The 18,653-nt window shown below is 42.1% G+C and overlaps 1 protein-coding gene across 3 annotated transcripts in view; it reads right to left on the reverse strand.

Annotated features, from left to right (window-relative positions):
• prkg2 (protein kinase cGMP-dependent 2) overlaps positions 1–16,133 on the reverse strand; it is a 36,996-nt gene extending 20,863 nt beyond the window's left edge. Inside the window, exons 1-5 of one of the 3 annotated variants that reach the window (XM_005921969.3) lie at positions 15,945–16,133; positions 14,625–15,129; positions 7,362–7,528; positions 2,860–2,973; positions 390–495 (exon numbers count right to left, since the gene is read on the reverse strand). In XM_005921969.3, the coding sequence (XP_005922031.1) occupies positions 390–495; positions 2,860–2,973; positions 7,362–7,528; positions 14,625–15,121 (884 nt within the window). In that variant the 5' untranslated portion in view covers positions 15,122–15,129; positions 15,945–16,133. Of the gene's footprint in view, positions 1–389; positions 496–2,429; positions 2,667–2,859; positions 2,974–3,581; positions 3,644–7,361; positions 7,529–14,624; positions 15,130–15,944 lie in introns of those variants that run through there. The other 2 variants (XM_014333482.2, XM_014333481.2) reach the window with 2 other exon arrangements.
• Positions 16,134–18,653: the final 2,520 nt, after the last annotated feature.

Below are 18,653 nucleotides of genomic sequence, written 5' to 3' on the forward strand. Positions count from 1 at the left end.
TATTTTGAACTGTGAATCATGCACAGCTATTCTAGTAGACTCCAAGAATAAAAACACTGAGCTGGGAATGAGCAAAATAGGTCCCAGTTTGGACATAGTTTGGCACTAAAAATATTTGGTTAGGTGTGGAAAACGGTCCTGTTTGGGGTTGAAATAGACAGCTTTGTTCCTGCATGCTGGAAAAAAAGTTGTGAAAAAGATGTAAAATGTGACACCACAGGGTGAAGCACCTATTCATGAGGAGTAAAGGGAAGCTGCTCGTGCTATTGCTCTGACCGCACCAACACCACCGGACATCTTGTATTCATATGTCTGTTAAATGTCTCATTTGATCATTTTATTGGTGTCAGGAGTTTTTGTTGGACAGTCTTAGTGGACTTGAAGCTAACCTTCTGAGGAAGTTGCGATACTGTTCGTGTCGTGTCTCGGCCGTCCTCCTCATAATGTTCTGGAAAACTTCCCGATCCAAAACCCACGTCCTCACTTTGTTCACAGCTGTAGAAGCAACACAACATGCATCAGTACCACTACATGACAGCTGACTGACAGCTGGTTTAAAAGCAGCGTGTGCTGATAACAGCCATGCTGGAAAACTCACAGCACCTTGTCATTAGACACATGAAAATGCTTTGTTTTTCCAAATGGACAAAGGAGGTGAGAAAAACACTGTAATCTGTCCTTTATCTTGATGCTGAGTCACTTCAAATCAACAGAAACTCTGAGGCGGGCCTCTGTTGGTAAAAGGAGGAAGTAGCTGTGAAGGTTTGACATGAACCAGTAGCAAAGAAAGAGCTGCTCTTTATCTGCTTCATCTGTTATCACGGAAAACCCGCTGAGAGGCTTGTCAAACTGTCAGGGGTTTTCCAGTGCACCCTGAATATTGAGGTCATTTTGGCCCCCCTCCCCCAAGGACCAGCAGTCAATTTACTTGGTTAAATATACAAACTGAGACAAAGAGCACTCACATACTACATGGTATGCACTTTCCAAATGCCAAGAAGACAAAAACCAATCAGCACGAAAAGCTGCGGCTGTCATGTAAAGCCTCTGTCAACACAACCGCGCTGACGCGTGTTTGCTTCCCATCCAGGTTCTTCTGCTCAGCGTTTTAAGGAGCCTGAAACTCAGACGGAGGTCACTCCTGATTCTTTTGTTATTGACGTCATTCTGGAAGTTTGCGACGCCAAAGCGATATGCATCGACATATCGATTATTTCTTTTTTGTTTTTTCCACTCATATAATGCTTTATTGTCTGCCTGTGCTCTCAGCAGAAGTCCAGGAATAAGGACAGGAACCCCTCATCGAGAAAAGGGACAGTTATTAGAATTTAAACCTCACCTGTAAGATTCTGAGCTGAGCACAGAGTCATGTCACAGGCACCACGGCAAATATCAGGTTAAATTTGATGTGTGAGGCTAAATGTCTGGATCACAGCAGTTGTTTTTACAATTCAAACACACACGTCTTTAATCTTTTAATACATGTGCCTGATGCTTTCTTTAAATGTGACGTCACTGAGATCACACAGCCATACAACGTCCACTCCACACACACAGACACGCTTCCCACAGGGTCTCCCTGTTCAGCAGTCTGCGGCGTCTGGACAGTAACTATAGATGTTAGAGCAGTGTGGTCTTGCAGCGGTTAGCACTGCTGCCTCTCAGCAAGAAGGTTGTTGGTTCATTTCTACTCTTTAAAGAATTTAACGAGGAGTGTGGAGGATCAAACGTCCCTTTCACTTTCCTGCCAAATCTTTTTCACTTTTTATCCAAACCTCAGTGTTCTTCTTTATCTTTTTAACATCTGCTCAACAAGTTTTGGGGATATCAGTGGATTATTTCGGTCACCTAGGAATTAAAAATCCCAGAGCCATTTTTTTTCATTTATGCTCAGTGAGCAGCTTTCACCGGAAACAACAAGGTGCCATCTTGAAACACATTAATCAGATTTCATAATATATTCATGGCTGTCATGCCCAAGGCCTTCTTCAAAGACGAATAACTGCCAGAGACCATTGTTGTATTAAACTTAAACACAGAATAGAATTGACAGTCTTCAATGGGCTTTTGGATTTCCTACTTCTTTCCTGTCCCACTATCAGAGCTCTGCTAGTTCTGCTCCGTATGTGTAACCTGATGATAAACTTTTAAACTGGAACACTGCGACGCTGCATGTAAAGGTACAGTCTGGAAAAAGGAGGAAATGGGACACTGGGCATTAGGCTTGCGTTACATTTGGTGTTTGATTTTGTCTGCTGCGTGGGTCGCGGGTGATTCAAACCCTGGGGCACTCAGTGTGTTTCAACCTTAAAAAAAGCGTCCTAAACACACTGAGCTCTGATGTAGTTTCACTCTCTACTGTACAAATTCAAAACAAGCAAAAAGAATTATGGATGCACATTAGATCCAGCTGTGCAGAAAATACTTACTTCTTCTTAGATTTTTCTCCTGTTTGTTGACAAAGAATTTTATGAGAAGTCGTACATTAAAGGAAGAAAATAGAGCATAAAACATAAAACAGCAGCTTAAGTGCTCCTTGACATTAATCCTTGTCTTGTCTGTGGATTTCTGAAAGGATGAATAAAACACAGACATTCCCTGGTTTGATGTTTTTGTGGTGCTGGTGCAAAATCTTCAGGTGTTCAGCTGGCTTGAGATCTGGTGACTCTCAGTGTCACAAGATGTGTGAATCACTTTTCTGGTCACTGAACCATTCAGTAACCCCGAGTGCATCATCAGCTGCACGAAACCATCAGGGCAGAAGGCTTTCACTGGAAGGTAAAGGTGATCATCCAGAACCAGTTTGTATTGATTTTAGTGGGAAAAAGCTGTATGACTCTAAAACAGATTTGCCTTTACCTCGCACTGATGCGGTCCGCGTGCAGTTGTACAGAATGGCTAACTCCCCAAACGCAGTCCACACCGTTATCGATGTGATCAGTTTGTTATGCTGAAACACATCCAGCTTCCCATCTGCAAATATGAAACAAGGACAATCAATAGGTTAAATTTTTAAACCCCAAATTTAGGACACAGACGATGAACATATCAGGAGCTAACTGAGTGACTTTTACATCTCACTTCATTCATTAAGGTCACGGTAATATCGTCTAGGTGAAGCTTCATTAGGTTTGTGTGCTTTTCAGGATTTCACCTGGCAGACGTGCCTCTTTAATATGCTGCTTCTCAGATTTATCAGGAAGAGAGAACATTTCCATTAAATTTCTAAATCTGCATATGAGACCAGAAACCCCACAAATGTCCCTTCTTTCTCATCTCCACTATAATAGAAATTGTAGCACAAATCATGATTAAAGAAGAGTTCTTTAGTCATTATAATTAGCAGCTGCTGATGTCTGCGTGAGTATTTAAAACCTCTGATGATGAATAATTATTCATCAGAGCTGTTTTGGTAACTCTTCACAGCACAAAACAAACGCTGTGTTGATTTAGCTCAGGTGCTGAAACGTCAGAGCTCAGCAGATCAACAAACTAGGACTCTGTAATCACTGAATTTTGATGCGGTTTCCTGCCCAGGGTGAGACATCGCTTTAACACCAGACGGCAGAAGAAATACTTACTTTGTCTCTGACGAGCAAATGTCAGTTACTGGCAGAGGACAGACCATTGCTCTGAGGCCGCGTGGTCTTTTAAAAATACACTTAGTTGCCTGGTTACAACCAAATATAAACTGAATTTATTAATACATGAATACATCTAAATGAATAAGAAAGAAAAGATGAGGGGAGGGTGGGTAACTGTGAATGTATTAAAAATAAAGACGTAGTGGGTTATAGTGCATTTCACTCAATGTCCTTCCAAAATGAACTTTTTCTCTCTCCTGCCATGAATACATCACACCAGCTACATTAATTCAGTTCACTTCAGTTTTATTTATATAGCAACAAATCACAGCAGCAGTTGCCTCAAGGTGCGCTATATTGAAAGGTAGAGACCCTACAATAATACAGAGAAAACCCCAACAATTACATGACCTCCTCTGAGCAAGCACTTGGCAAACGTGGGAAGGAAGAACTCCCTTTTAACAGGAAGAATCCTCCAAGTGAACCTGGCTCAGGAAGGCGCAGCCATCTGCCACGACTGGTTGGGGGTGATCAATCTGTTACATGTCGGTTTGTTAAACTTTTAAACTTGTATACATTTGTATATACTTGCAATCTGTGCCTAACAGTCCAACCAATCAGACCCCTGCTGTTGTTTTACTTTGATGTTATTGGCTCATTCTCAGACTGGCTGTAGCCAATGAAAGGAAAGATCTCACATAGACCACAGATGGTCTTCTCAGAATGACACAACACGCACAGCAGTCACTGCTCAGTTCCAATGAAGCCGCAGTCTGAAAGCAAAGCACCAGGTTCATTTACAATTTTGTAGCCAGACTGGACTGTTTGAAACATTTCTACTAGCAATACAACAAATGCCCTTCCTGGCTGTCGTATAATCACATAGTAAAAGAATGGGATTGCACTGATTATCAAATTCGTGGCTGACGCTGATGATTTAGAGAAAAATTTACCAGAAGCCGGTGCAGTTATTTATTTATTTATTTTCATTCCTCGCCTCTTTTAAAGGGAAACAGAGAAATTTTCATTACAGTTTTTCTCAAATGTTAAAACACAAAAGCCAATCCTGTAACCCAAATGACCAGTAGTCTAAACACATTTACTAAATGTAGCCACCATATTCCAGTACCATAAACACATGTCACATGAAGACACAATTCACAAAACACAACCCTCTGTACTCATAAATCTAAACGCATTTTTCCTTGCTAAAACACATGTTGCAAAACAACTCTGCTCATATTCTCAAATGAAAGCCCATGTGATGCAAAATGCTTGCCACAGTCACCAATCTTTGAACACAGGGAACACACCTGGCGTCATTCACTACACACAATGACTCAAAATTGAAGACACTTGTTGCTAATGCTGTACCCACATGTAAAAGCAAGTTCAGAGTGCACAGTATGCTGAAGATTCCAAACAAACACAATGGATGAAGGCAGAGTCAGGGGAAGAGGAATTTGATGCAGAGGAGGGAGAAGAGCTGGCCCTGGAAGAAGAGGAGCAGGCCAATGAGGAAGAGGAGTTCAAATGAGAGGAGGAAGAGGAGCGACCAACGAGGAAGAGGAGAAGGCCAACATGGGAGAGGAGAAGGTCCAGGAGGGAGAGCAAGACAACCTCGCACCATCATTACGGACGAGATGCGAGCAACAGCTCAGCGACATGATGCCGCACAGTGATTGTGGTGTGTGTGTGGTGTGAATAACGTAAATAAAAAAACTTCACACCCTGTTCATGTTTTCAAGATTACTGTTGTGTGCAATAGATTCTGTTTTTGCATTGAGTTGTGTTACAGTAGTGTACGTACATGCAGGATTTTCTATAGATTTATACTACTCATATGAAACTCACAAATCTAAATGCCTAATCCTCTGCAGAGATCTACGACGATCCGTTACTGTATAGTTTCTAAAATATGCATTGGCAGTTATGAAACAAAGAACCTTCTCACAAATTGAGCATTGTGTTTTCAATTGTTTTGCTGTAGTGTGTAATGCTGTAGTGTTTACAGTTTTGACAGCTTCGAGCTGCTCTCTTGGTGTGGGAGTTTGAGTTTTGCAGTGGGAAGGTGTGGTTGTGTTTATGTAGCTTTAGAGAAGGGTGTTGTGTTTGGACATTGGGGGACCTGGTGGTAACGTTTGTGACATGTGTTTTAGCATTTGAGAAAAACTGTAAATAAATGAAGTCTTTTCTTTGAGCAATTAAATTGATGGAAATTAGCCACATTTACTGACTGACATATTTGCCGTTATGCCATCGACAGCCAACGAGATTTTGGCCTGTAGCGCTGAACTGATAAATCAGTGCATCGCTCCGTACTCTTCACTAAAGAAAGTACGAGAAATACAAACCCTAACCCTACCCCTATTGTTTCAACACACTCATCGGGTGGTGTTTTATAAAACCCAAGCCTTGTTACACTTTGGACATCTCACCAACCTCGACTACACCGAGGCCAAATTCATGACTTCTGAGTTTTGTAATCGCTGCCTGTTCCCAACGAGAAAACACATTTCTCTCCTTTATTAACACGAGTAAGAAAAAATGTAAGCAGAAGACTCCCAAGTGGGATCTGCTGTCTGCACTTGTGTTAAATGTTCCGCAAATCCATTTATTTCTGTGTTATTCTTTGGAGAAGTGAAAAAGCTTTTTACTGGTTTCCCTTCAGTTCCTAAGAGAAACCACATGTAATCAACACTAAGTGAATGCATTTCAGGTTAGAAAAACACTGACAAAGAGCAGCAAAATAACTGGGAAAAAAATTCCCAGAATCAGCCCCAACAAAAGCAAAACAAATGTCTGAAGAAATGGTGGCGCGTTACCCAAGGAGGATGCACAATGTCCCTCATGCAGGTGCCTTTCATTTCCCTGTCTGGAAGGGCATCCAGCACATGTATATGTGGCCACTGTGGCGCCTGCATGTGAATAAGAGCAGCTTAAAGTAGCTTCTAATTGGATGATCAAACTTTCTGCCCTTCATCGTTTGTGCATGTGTGCAATCTGTACATTAAAAGTCAAATTGTAACTTTCAAAAGTAGCCCTCCATATATCCATTTTCATGACATCTGAGGCTTTAACAAAAACAAAGCACAGATGGTGCAGCTGTGCCGCACAACACAGTTAATTGACATCCCTTTAAAAAGCCTTTGCCTCGACTCCTGTTTCTCTCTCTCCTCCTCCGCTTGCATCACTGGTGGGAGGGACTAAGCTGTGAGGCGAGGAATCAAGGATTTAATCAAGTGAGAAACAAGAAATGTCCTTTAATCCAAAAGCCTTATCAAAGCCAGGCCTTCTAGCAAGGGCATGTTCAAACCTGAAAATGATGCTCAACGTTTTGCTGTGAACATTTCTCCTCAAAAGGATGCGATAACGGGCAACAGGACAACCTCCAAAGTTATTTGCTACCTCACCACAGCGTCTTGTATATTCACCCTGTTGTGTTTGAAAAGCATGCAGACAGTGAGTGGGCTTCTCTTGGTGCAAAACTTGAGTGACCTAACAGGTTGATAACAAACCACCAACAAAAAAAAAAACTACTCAAAAAACTTGAACGCAGCCCAGCTGGTGATGCAAACTGTTGCTTCCTCATAGCACATGGCTTCACATGTTGCTCTGGCTTCTCATTGGGCATTATGTGTCATATGACATCTTACACAAACGTGGGTGCCACAAGAATAAGCATGCAACAGTAAACTGAAGCAAGCGGTGGATGGAAGTTTATTTTTCCTTTCAAACTTAACTCCAGACTAAGAAGATGACAGGAAGCGAAAGTACCTGCCAGGACAAACAGATGGTTCCCAGGCTCTCCCTGCTTGATGACGTACTCTCCCTGCTGGTAAGTGTGCTCATACATGCACTCCACCATGTCTTTGATCTGCTGCAGCTCCAGCCTCTTCAGGTATTGGTTCTTGTTGAGGGCATCTGTCAGCAGCTTCTTTACACTGTCACAGACAGCAACAGGAGAGAAGTTAGAGAACCGAGCTTTACCGAGTGTTGCTGTTTGAAGATTATAAAGCACAGTCTGTGTTCCCTGTAAGATATGAAAGAGTGAACATAACTGCAGGAGCAGTTACAGGCCCGCTGCTTTGTTTATCACTCGGAAACGTTTGCGTTTGTTTTATTGTTCTTCCTTTAGGAGATGAGAGATTCAGGAGTGAAAGTAGTGGAACCAAACCATAGTCATCTTTCAACTGCTTTTACTCCTGCACTTTATTTTGAATTAAGTAAATACTGCACGGGAGAAAAGCAAAGATGGAAAGAAGAAACTTTTACTTATCAGTGGAGAGATGACTGAGTCTTTCTTCACTTCCTTTCTTGGTTTTCACGTTTTCCTTTCTCCCCTTTCCATCTGTGTCTGTTTCATCCCTCAAATTATACTTTAAACACTGAAAACCATAAAAGTCACCTCTTATATATTTAACCAATGTGATCTTTTGTTTTCATGGACAGTTATTTGGAGTCTGATATACTCTGTGAGAGTAGTTTTCCTCAAAGGGACCGCTCACCCCAGCATCAAAGGTAGATGTTGGTGTTTTCAGTGCGGTTCAGTGCTTTCTTATGCTGTAGAACCAACCACTCAGTTCTTTGGAAAATAATTCTGATTAACATCAAAAAGAAATGATAAGAATATTAGCAGAAATTCTGTCATTTTCTTTTTGCACTTTTACATTTTCATAACTCTTAACATAGTGACAAGTGCCTAAAACTGTTTCCCAGCCTTATATGAAATTTGTACACAAGTTAAATTCACTCACAGGTTGGAATTATTTCTTTAAAATCTGCGTTGCCATCATTCTTTATTATGAGCTTAATCTCATCAAATTTTTCTAATTTTATAGTTTGATCTTTGTTTTTAAAATATGCCGTCCACATTTCTGACGGGTCACATGGTGCAGACCCACTCTTCATCAGACAGTTATGCAAAAAGTCCCCATATAAACAAACAAACCAGGGGAAAAAACAACATAAATGAAAAATAAAAAAAGGTATAAGAATAAATAATAAATATTTATTTAATGTTTTTTAGGCACATGATATTAATGAAAAACTCATATACATATTAGAGTGGCTGTTTTTCTATGAATTGGTGCCATGCTGTGTCAGTTTTGACTGGACATCCTCTCCGTGCGTGTTATTATCTGAAGAGCAGATGTGCTTAAAACATTACAGCTTTCTTGATGCAATAAACTGAAATTAGACTCTTGCAGAGTGTGAGCTTTTGATTTGAATTATTTTCTCCTCAACATCTGCCCCATTTCTTTCTTTCTTTTTTGCATATGCTGCAAACATCACCCGAGAGAACGTGCTCATGTCTAGATTGGAAATCCCTGGATTGACTTGAGTTGAAAACCACCTTTGTGTGGCTCTTAGCCTGATTGATGATGTGAGGGTAAGTGCAGTCAGATAAGGAAAAGACTCTTGTAGTCATGCAAAAACCTTGTTGTGATCACTTTAACATAGGAATTATTTTCTTTCCGTCCTCATGCTTGTGCCAGCGGATTCCTGTTGTTGATCTACAGCCAACAACAGGAATCAGCTGGCACAAGCATGAACTTCCTGTCTGCGGTGATGGGTGCTTACGTCTGCACAGCGACATGTGTAGAAAGAAAATAGTTATTGATGAAACCGACCCAAAGATTGCAAACTAGCTCTGCCAGACCACTCGAGTCACCACTTGCTCATCACTCTCCAGTTCATATGTGTATCATGTTTGTAGAGAAGGTAAGATGCCAAACTCTGACTGCATCGTTCTGCGATAATAAATCATCTCAAGTGACATCCAGAACCTCTCGCCATAAGAACAGTTTCTTCCCCTCTGCTGTTGGACACATGAACAATAACCACATGACTGTCCCCGCCACTAACACATGACCCTACGCTGTGTCACTGCATCATTTCATGTTTGGCACTGATCACCACCTGCACTCATGTATATATCTTTCTACGTAGCACTCATAATTCTTATTCTCATGTATATATCTCATGTATATCTCATGCACATATCTTTCTTTCTACATAGCACTTTAATTCTTATTGTTTGCACTGAAGCACCGCAGCAATTTCCTAATGTTGTAAACCTCAACATCTGGCAATAAACCCCATTCTGATTCTGATTCTGATTCTGACTAAACAAAGTTTGTGGATTTTTATTGTTATAATGTAACCAGGTCTTAATTTCTGCAAAGAGATGTCTCTGCAGCCTCTCCACACCCAAGTAACTTGGACAGATAACCAGCCATGGATGGGGTCACTTTAAGTGAGCTGCTTTACTTGCTCTGCTGACGTTTCCTTCTCCCACCACTGATTACACTTTCACGGTGAGTTACTGATCCGTCAGGCAGGACTCCCACATCTACATTACTCACCACATTTTAAATATTTTGTCTCCTGTGAAATGATGAGTATTCGCAGCCCCGGGGCTCCCTCCTGAAAACAGATCGAGTAAAATTGGGGAAAACATAAAATCATCACGAGCTGTCAAAATTCACCGATGTGCATTTGAACAGCTGCAGCGAGGGGATGTATACGGCGAAGACATCATCTCCTTTGGGGAGCTGTGAAAAGGTTAGGAGGCACGGTTGAATGCTAACTATAGATCACGAGAGCGAGTCGGACCTTGGAGAGGCGCACGGTGCGAGAGCTGGGTGGTCTGTTTATCCACCTTATCGTGTGTGATGAATTATCACTCTGGGCTTCATAAAAAGAAAGCAGCTGACATGCAGCCCTTTATTTTTCAGCCAACATCCCTTCCTCCCACCTAGCTGTGTCATTACCCTCCAACATGTTACCGTCATTCACACAAGTGTTGCGTATCAAAGCCTGCCTACATGAGGGTACCAGACGGCCTCATTTACATTCGTTTTGGTTATATAATCCATGCTGGGCTTATTAGCGACACATGTTTTAAACATGAGGATCGCATTGAGAGGGAGGGAGACTGCATGCTATTGTTTATTCACTGCAGAGCTCTGCGTTCGGCTTGTACGATCTGAGGAACACTCACGATGACAAAAATCAATTTTACTTTCATGCTGGAAATCTAACAACACTTCATGTGTTCATTAAAAGACCTTTTAAGTTGTTTTGCTTGTGCCTGAGCTACTTATGTGTGCAGTAAATGATGGCACATGAGGGGGGGTGAGTTGGGTCCCACGTTTTAGTTGTTGGTCTCAGTTGGGTTTGATCACAGGATCTCTGTACACTCTTCCAGACCGCCTAAACAAATGTAAAACACGACTCAATCGCTCGGAAATTGCTGCATTTGCTCTTATTTAAACCGCTTAAGAACAAAAGCGGCAGAATGCCAAATCAGAGGAGCCGAGGAAACACGGGTGGCATCTGTTACGTGGTCAGTAAAATTAAAGAGAAACAATCATATTGGTGATGCATGAAGTATCTGGATCATTTGAAAACTTTCATTGACTGCTGTTGATCCAAATGAGATCAGCGCCACTGAAGATGACCATCATTAAGTTTAACCTGAAGCACAGACTTGGTGTCTAAGAATAAACGGCACTACAAAGATGATAAAGCTATTTTTAAGGGAAAGGTATTATTTGAAGATGAGGGTTGATAAAGCTGCTTCATCTGAAACATCTGCCTCTGTTTCTAATTTCCACAGAAATCTCAACAGACAGCATACTGATGGAAACAAAGTTTCATAGTTGTGGGAAATTGTCTCACATGGGCTTTTTGGAGCCTTTGATATTAGATTTTTGTGCTACATGTCTCAGGCTATTCACTCTCTTATCAAGTGTAAAATTGAATAAAATGGGCAGGAAGTCTTAAAGAGTTTGATAGAAATGCCCTCTGAGGTCCACATCAGTCATCTGCAGTGAGCTTAGCTAACAGTCTGAAAATAGAACATAGGTTATGGAAAGCTCAAATAGAGCACACTTATCACGTTTATCGTGCTTGTTTACAGTCCACTGCAGTCTGTACGCTCAGCCAATGAGCAGCTCTCATACATAAAAGTGTTATCGACCTTCAAGTGCATTTCTAAACCTAATGATTATAAAGGCACCGCTTCCTTCCTGAGGAAGGTGGTGTCCAAATGTTTATCTGGCTTCTTTATATTGCGTGTGTGTATCTGTGTATCCATATATAAACTAGCTCATTCATTTTTCATATGAACATATAAATAATGGACAACCAAAGCAATGTTAAAGGCAACTTTAAAAAATGCTTTTATCAAAGTTCAAAATGACCTTTAAACAGATTTGTAAGAGAAAAGCTAAAAACTGTTGGGTGGCAGCCAGTCAGGATTAAAGCTGGCTGCACTGAAGAGCTGCGCAGCTGTGCAGCAGGTTTGATTTAGAAGGGTTTTAGATTGGTGGCTTCATTTATAAAACATAATCATGATGAATTTTTGTGTGACTAAAGCAGAAAGTCATGTTTGTATAACTCCTAACTTTGAAGTGGGTGAAAATCTTTTCCACAGTGTGCGTCTGCTCTCCCTCCCACGGCAGTGATGATCGAGCTTCAGTTCCCCTCGGTGTGGGTAACTTTTTTTTTTTTTTCATGACTGCTGGTCACTGGTTTGGATTTGCCAACCCGCCATTCAGTCCCTCAACGTGTGCTGCATGGTCATGCCTAATGACTGTCTGCTGATATTCAGGTTTCAGGTTTTTCTAACACAAAAAGGTTTGGGGATTTTGGACACACTGAGATTGCTGTCTCACTGCTCTCTGACAACCACTCGCAGCAGAGATGATCAGGCTCAGTTCAGCTTATTGTTGCCAAGTTAGCGTCTGAACCTAGACACTCGGAAACCTTTCACCCCCCTTCAGCATCTTTTTTAATTTTTAAAAAAGTTCCTAGTGAAAAATAAATTGGGCTCTTTCACTATTGGGATGAGCCACACCTCCCTCTGTGTTGTTCAGTGAGCAGCGGCATCCACAGTTTGTTCACTGTGATAGAGGCAGCGTCCTCTCTGAGTGATCACAGCACTATCGATAAACTTACGATACGAGTCTCTGTTGAAGCTTTGACTAATCAGTGTGGATTACCAAAGAATCTCAAAAGCTCAAAACTGGTATTCAGGAGAGCAGTACATCACGGCCCACGGTTCCTCCTGACTAAGCCTTCTTGTTCTTGTGGCTTCTACAAGACAGTTTAGGTTGATTTGAGATTTATAGATGGCAGATGTGATCCGCAGCTTCTTTTATGATTTGAATGCAAGTTCGAACATAAATCGAAGAAAGTTTTCGAAATTGGGCTCCTGCTGTGTGTAGCAAAATCACACAGAGGCTTTAAATCCAACATGCTGGCAGTTTAACCAAAGACTGCAGATAAAAAATGGAGATACCTACTGTTACATCGTTAGTTTGTGAAGACCCTCAGCAACTGAGTGAGGAATACTGACACTGCAGGTTCACACAGGACTTCTTATCAACGCGTGACCTGCTTTAACAACTTTTGTTCTACTAGTAAAACTTAAAACTGGCAATTGAGACAATAAACGTAATGTTTTCTGTCTCCTATTCATGGGGCCTTTTTTGGCAGTGAAGTTGCCCCCTACTGGTCGTTGGAGGTTATATCTCCAACAACAGTTGTAGTATGAAGATCAGTGATTGCACGAGCAGCGCGTTTCAGCTTGCGGCCTTCATCGAGGTCATCAGGGTGATAAAGCTATAATGATTTTCTTTTTACTCTAAATGTTGTAGTTTTAACCTCTTCAGACTTTTTGTTCTTCTGCTCTGCCCCTACTGGCCATTACAAGGAATGCAAGTTTAGGTCACATCAACAGTAGCTTTTCATTTCAGACCTGGAAGCTACAACAATATTAAAGGCCCTGCTTGTGCTGATTTCTCTGCCTGCTTCCAGCCACTAGAGGGCAGACAGGTCAACTATGACTGATTGGCCAAATTAATCTTCTTGTTTTGGGTGTCAACATTCAGTTGAGACATTTTTACAAATCATCATCTTACTCTTTGAGAGAAAGAGAAAAGGAAGATTTGCCTCATTGGCTTACTTTTTTTTATTATGTCAAGCTAACATGCCCTTTAAATGTCCTCCTGCTTTTAGAGACTTGATCCCTTGAAACATTCTTAGTTCAGCTGACTGTACTAACTTGATATACCTCTTGTTGGGCTGGGACTTACTGTAATACAAAGTGAGAGCGAAGGTCAATAAAATAAGAAGACAAATTCAATTTGAAATGACAGGAAGGACGGAGCCCTGAGCTTACATCATTTTCATTTATGCCTGTTTGCACCTGCTGGTGTGAGATAGTCACTCAGTATTATTTCAGGTTGTGAACATGCTTCCTTGTTATTTATCTTGGACGGTAAGCATGGACTACATAGCAAAATATAAATGCACTTTTATATGTTCAACATCTCCAAAACCAACGTTAATGTGCTGCAGTAACAGCCTCAGCTCTTCTGGTTTCAGGATTTCTATCAGGTTTTATGCCTGTGACCACTAATGAGGCTAAATACTGGTGCTGGGTGCTAAATGCCTGTGGCTCATCCCAAAGGTGCTGGATTGGGTTGTGGTGAGGGTTCCTCCACACCAAACTGCTGAAAGCGTTTCCTTACGGGCCTGTCTCTGTTTCATCGTGTTGAAACAGAAGGAAAGGCATAAACAGTCTGGAGGAAGAATGATTTCTAAAAGTGTACTGTGCAGTGCAATACACAGCGGGACATTTTTTAATTCGACGCTCTGACTTTGACTCTATGGTGTGGGTCACTTCTTTTTGAGCCCGTGAAAAACAGAAAACCTCATGAAGACAGTTTTTTTTTTTGTTGTTGTTGTTTTTTTTCTCAGCAGCAGCTGTGAAATCTTGGACTGAATCATGTTGTTTTTATAACAGACTTTTGTTGGACGTCATTAGCACTAAAATCTTTGCTTCTTTGCCCACCTTTCACTTGCCACCCACACCTCTTTACGTTGCTTGCATTTTTAAAATCTCACCCACTACACCAGGATGGACTGAGCCTGAATGTGTCATGAACCTTTAGCTGGCTTCTCTCGCCGGCATATTTTTTCCTCTCCCTTTTTTATGTTTTTAACCTTCCTGAAAACATGTCTCACCTTGCATCCTTTGGTACCCGAGCCTTCTCAAAGGAGAACTTTGGCAGACCGCTGGAGTCGTAGGTTCTTGATGTGGGTTCGGCAGATACCCCGGCTTTGGCGCCTTTCCTTCTGTTCAGGGTTTCCTTGATGCGAATGCTGAGGTTGGGGCTGCCCCTGCTGCTGGCTTTGACTGAAGGAGGCCTCGAAGCAAGACCCGCCGATGCTCCGCTCTTCATCACGTCCTGCAGTTTGTTGAGCTGGATGCACTTACTCTGCAGCTCCTCGCTCATCTCGGCCAGCACTCGTGTGTGTTTGGCCAGCTGCTCCTGGAGACCTTTGATCTGCTGCTCTTTGACACAAAGCTCCTCATCCTTCCTCTTGCCCTCTCGCTCCAGCTCCTCCACCCGGGCCCTCAGGAAATCCAGGGTCGAGTTTTTGAACCCACCGCCGTGATCTTTGTGCGCACAGCCGTCAGTGTGTTTGTAGCGCTTTGATTTCATTGAACCGTTCCCCATATTGGCACCTAGAGACAAAAGAGAGTCAAAGTTTGCTGTTATGATTTAAAAGCATCCTCCAACTGCACGATGAAATTTGGCACTAAAAGGGTCCGTCTGAGGACGCCAGAGGTGAGATTTCAAACAAAAGAGCTGACGCTGTGAGAGCAGAGAACACGAGAAAGACGGGAAGGGAGGAGAGAGAGATGGCAAATCAGTATTTAATGGTCAATGAGTGTGTCCTGTCCATTTATTATTCAGAAGGCAGGAAGTATTACATTACATGAAGAGTCACTCAGCTTCTGCTCAGACAGAAGCACGGTGAGAGGAAATGCTGTCCGGGGAGCTCATGACTGCAGAAATCAACAGAACGACTCCAAAGAGTGAAGAGCTGACATGGGGCAGAAATGTTGGAGAACAATCCTGTTTTTGTTGTCGCCCCCTCACACATACAGTAGACTTCATTCATGACATTCCTGCTGGGACGGTGTCACATCAGTCTGCAGCACTCCTGCACTTTATTCTGAAAATCAAACATACTGCTGTCTTTGTAATCCTGTTTCGAAAACCTGCGAGTGGAACCACCCCCGTTTATTCCTTTACTTTGGGGCTTCAACTCTTTCACACACTGACTACCAAGCAGCGGTGTGACAGTGCAGACTCAGAGCAGAGGCAGCACCTTGCTGTCTTTCACCGATTTGACACATTAAAGGTTGATTCTCGCCAGTTTAACTAATTAAACCTTCCAAGGGGAGCGCGCACCTGCAACTTGCAATGCCTAGTCATTCTCCTGCTGGGAGTGAAGCCTGATGTGCGCAGTCTCAGACAAACTGTCCGCACTCACCTGCTTAGTTTTCAGAGCCTTCAGAAGAGCCCGGAGGTTTTTCGGAGTTAAATGAAGGAACAACGTGTCCGTGGATCCGCGCATCAGCAGAGAGGCGCTCCACCTGCTCGCATCCTCTCCTCCCTCCGTCTCTCTCTCTCTCTCTCTCGCTCTCTGGCTTTCATCACAGTCTGTGCGGCGCGTTCTCGCACGCGCGTGCGGCGACCGGGTGTGATTGCCAGGTCAGGTGTGAATGACGTCAACCGCGACGTTGTCGTTTCTACACCGAATATATTGATTACTTGATGTGCGTCGTTGACCCCGATCAATTAAAAAAAATTATATAATTATATATAATATTTTTCATTTATCAGAAAGCTTTAGTTAAAGTGATTAAATAAATTGATTCATTAAATTGTAAATTCCTTAAAATTACAGAAGGCCAATCAAAAAGAGTGGTGAAGAAGTGAAAACACTACATGCACTATGTGTAGCCCTGGGAGTCATCCAACCTTCATTTCAACACATTACATATGTGTACTTCGTTGTCACCATGAACCATGAAATGTTCCAAATTTATTTTGAAAAGATAACAGTAGATTGAACAAATGCCAAAAGAGTCACCCTGATGGAAGCATCTGGAATTCAACAAGTGAAGGATGCCGAGGGTCCAAAAGGATGCTCAGTGCTCCTGAGAAGTGACTCATTTCATACAGACGCTGAGAGAGGCGCCATTGTCATTTCCTCCAGTTTGCTCCCGGTTTTAAGATTAAGATTACAAACAAACAGAAAATGAAAGCATTGACTCAGTGAAGGAAATGGAACAGTTACATTACTGTCATGTTGACATTAAAACGCTGTACTTTTTCTAAAACATACATCCACATGTTTAGATGCCTGGTTTCAGGTAGAAGAAGCAGACGTACAGCTCGGACTCTGCGCAGAGAACAGAAATCTGCACACAGTGAAACGTGTGGCTTGTTGTAGTGGAAAGAAACATGTCTGAGTTGTCATCAGCTTCCTCATTTAAGTATGAATCATGTTTTTGTGTTTTGTGTCACAGAGCGTGCTTCTACAAATGGTAAATGGCCTGCATTTGTATAGCGCTTTACTCAGTCCCTAAGGACCCCAAAGCGCTTTACAATCACTCGAATCAATACACTCAATACTTTTCCTGCTTCGCTATGATGGTTATGCTGCCTGATATTCGCCTCTTTAACTGATGTTACCAGATTAGATATTGGTTAGATAAATCATCTTATTGTGTTATGATTAAGTTCTGCTTTAGTCACGGGCGCCACCAAGGAGGGGGCATGGGGGGCACTGACCAAGCCCCAAAATTTGCTGCCCCCCTAGCAATACTGTCCTATGTTGGTAATAATTTTAATATACTTGTATGTGCTGTGCCACGCCAATATTTTTAGTGGCCCCCATATGCCACCCCTATGTAAAATTCTGGAGGCGCCCCTGGCTTTAGCACTTTACATATTTGTAAGCAATGTCTGCACTGGCTTTAAGTATTTTTGTCCACTTGTGGGCAGTGGTGCAAGAGGCAAAAACAGCACCTGATACAGTGATATACACCAGCTATATTATGATTTAGTCATGTTTCTGACCACCTGTGGTGGAGGTCTGATATATGGTCCACAGCAGCTACAAGGAAGGAAAATATTTGTCTCTCAGCTGCTCCACTTTCCCACAAGCTTTAGGAGGAAATATTGAAGAGAACAGATTTTGGAATTGTTACTGTTTTCAATGCTGTTATTACAATTTTCAATAGCACAGCCTTAAAGAAATACAACAAAAATCATTTGAATGGGTTAATCAGGTGATGAGTGTAAGTACAGGCTCATGTTCTTGTCTTGGTCTCTGTGCGGCCGTGTTGTCTGTCTAGCTTAAAGTCTAGACTTGAAGCTGCAGTCCTTCACACCAGCGAATGATTAATTGGTTTTCCTAGTGTGTTTGTGCATGAAGCAGCCTCGCCTGCAGCAGATTCCATTGACAGGCACAGAACAATAATGGCAGGTGGCCAAAGCTGATTCATCTGCAGCACTCGGGTCACAGCAAAATAATAATCCAGGTCACTGACTCCCAACCTGAACCTGAGAGGAATCTCAGGGGCCGGCTGATGATCTGAGGACGTATTCTGAATGAGCAAACAGCTTCACAATAAAGGCGTTTAGCTGATATACACCTCCTCCCTGTGCTGCAGTAGGGCTTTAACAACATGCTTGAGGGCACTCTGGCAGGACTCATCCTCACTTTGTGTTATTATTGAATATTTTGGCAGTATTGGGACTCTGCTTTTAAACCCTGTGGCCTCACAGCAGGAATGTGTGGTGTTTGGGTCATCCTCACCAGCTGTAGTTATGAGTTTCCTGTTGTTGTTTACAGTGTTTCATAATCTCACAGGAGGTTAAAAGTACAAATACTAATACTATCTTTGTAATTACACAATGAAGAATGTAAAAAACACGTTACCAGGGTCAGCTCAAATGGGTTCACATGTGCACTGCTGATCTTAACTTTATATTTTTTAACAACCCCTTTTCCTAAAGAATCATTGATTTTCCTGGGGTGCGATTACAAATACGCATGTGTTCTTATTGCCTCGTTAAATAAAGATTGTAGGGGACATTGCACCATCTAGTGGAGCAAATTTGCATCAAATGGAAGTACAGCTCGGCCTTGATTCAACTTCAGTTGATATCTCTTTCACAAAGTGCAAAC

Source organism: Haplochromis burtoni, unplaced genomic scaffold (assembly GCF_018398535.1).
Source record: "Haplochromis burtoni strain Fernald_Lab_line unplaced genomic scaffold, NCSU_Asbu1 Contig_43, whole genome shotgun sequence".
In the NCBI taxonomy this organism is placed as follows: Eukaryota; Metazoa; Chordata; class Actinopteri; order Cichliformes; family Cichlidae; genus Haplochromis; species Haplochromis burtoni.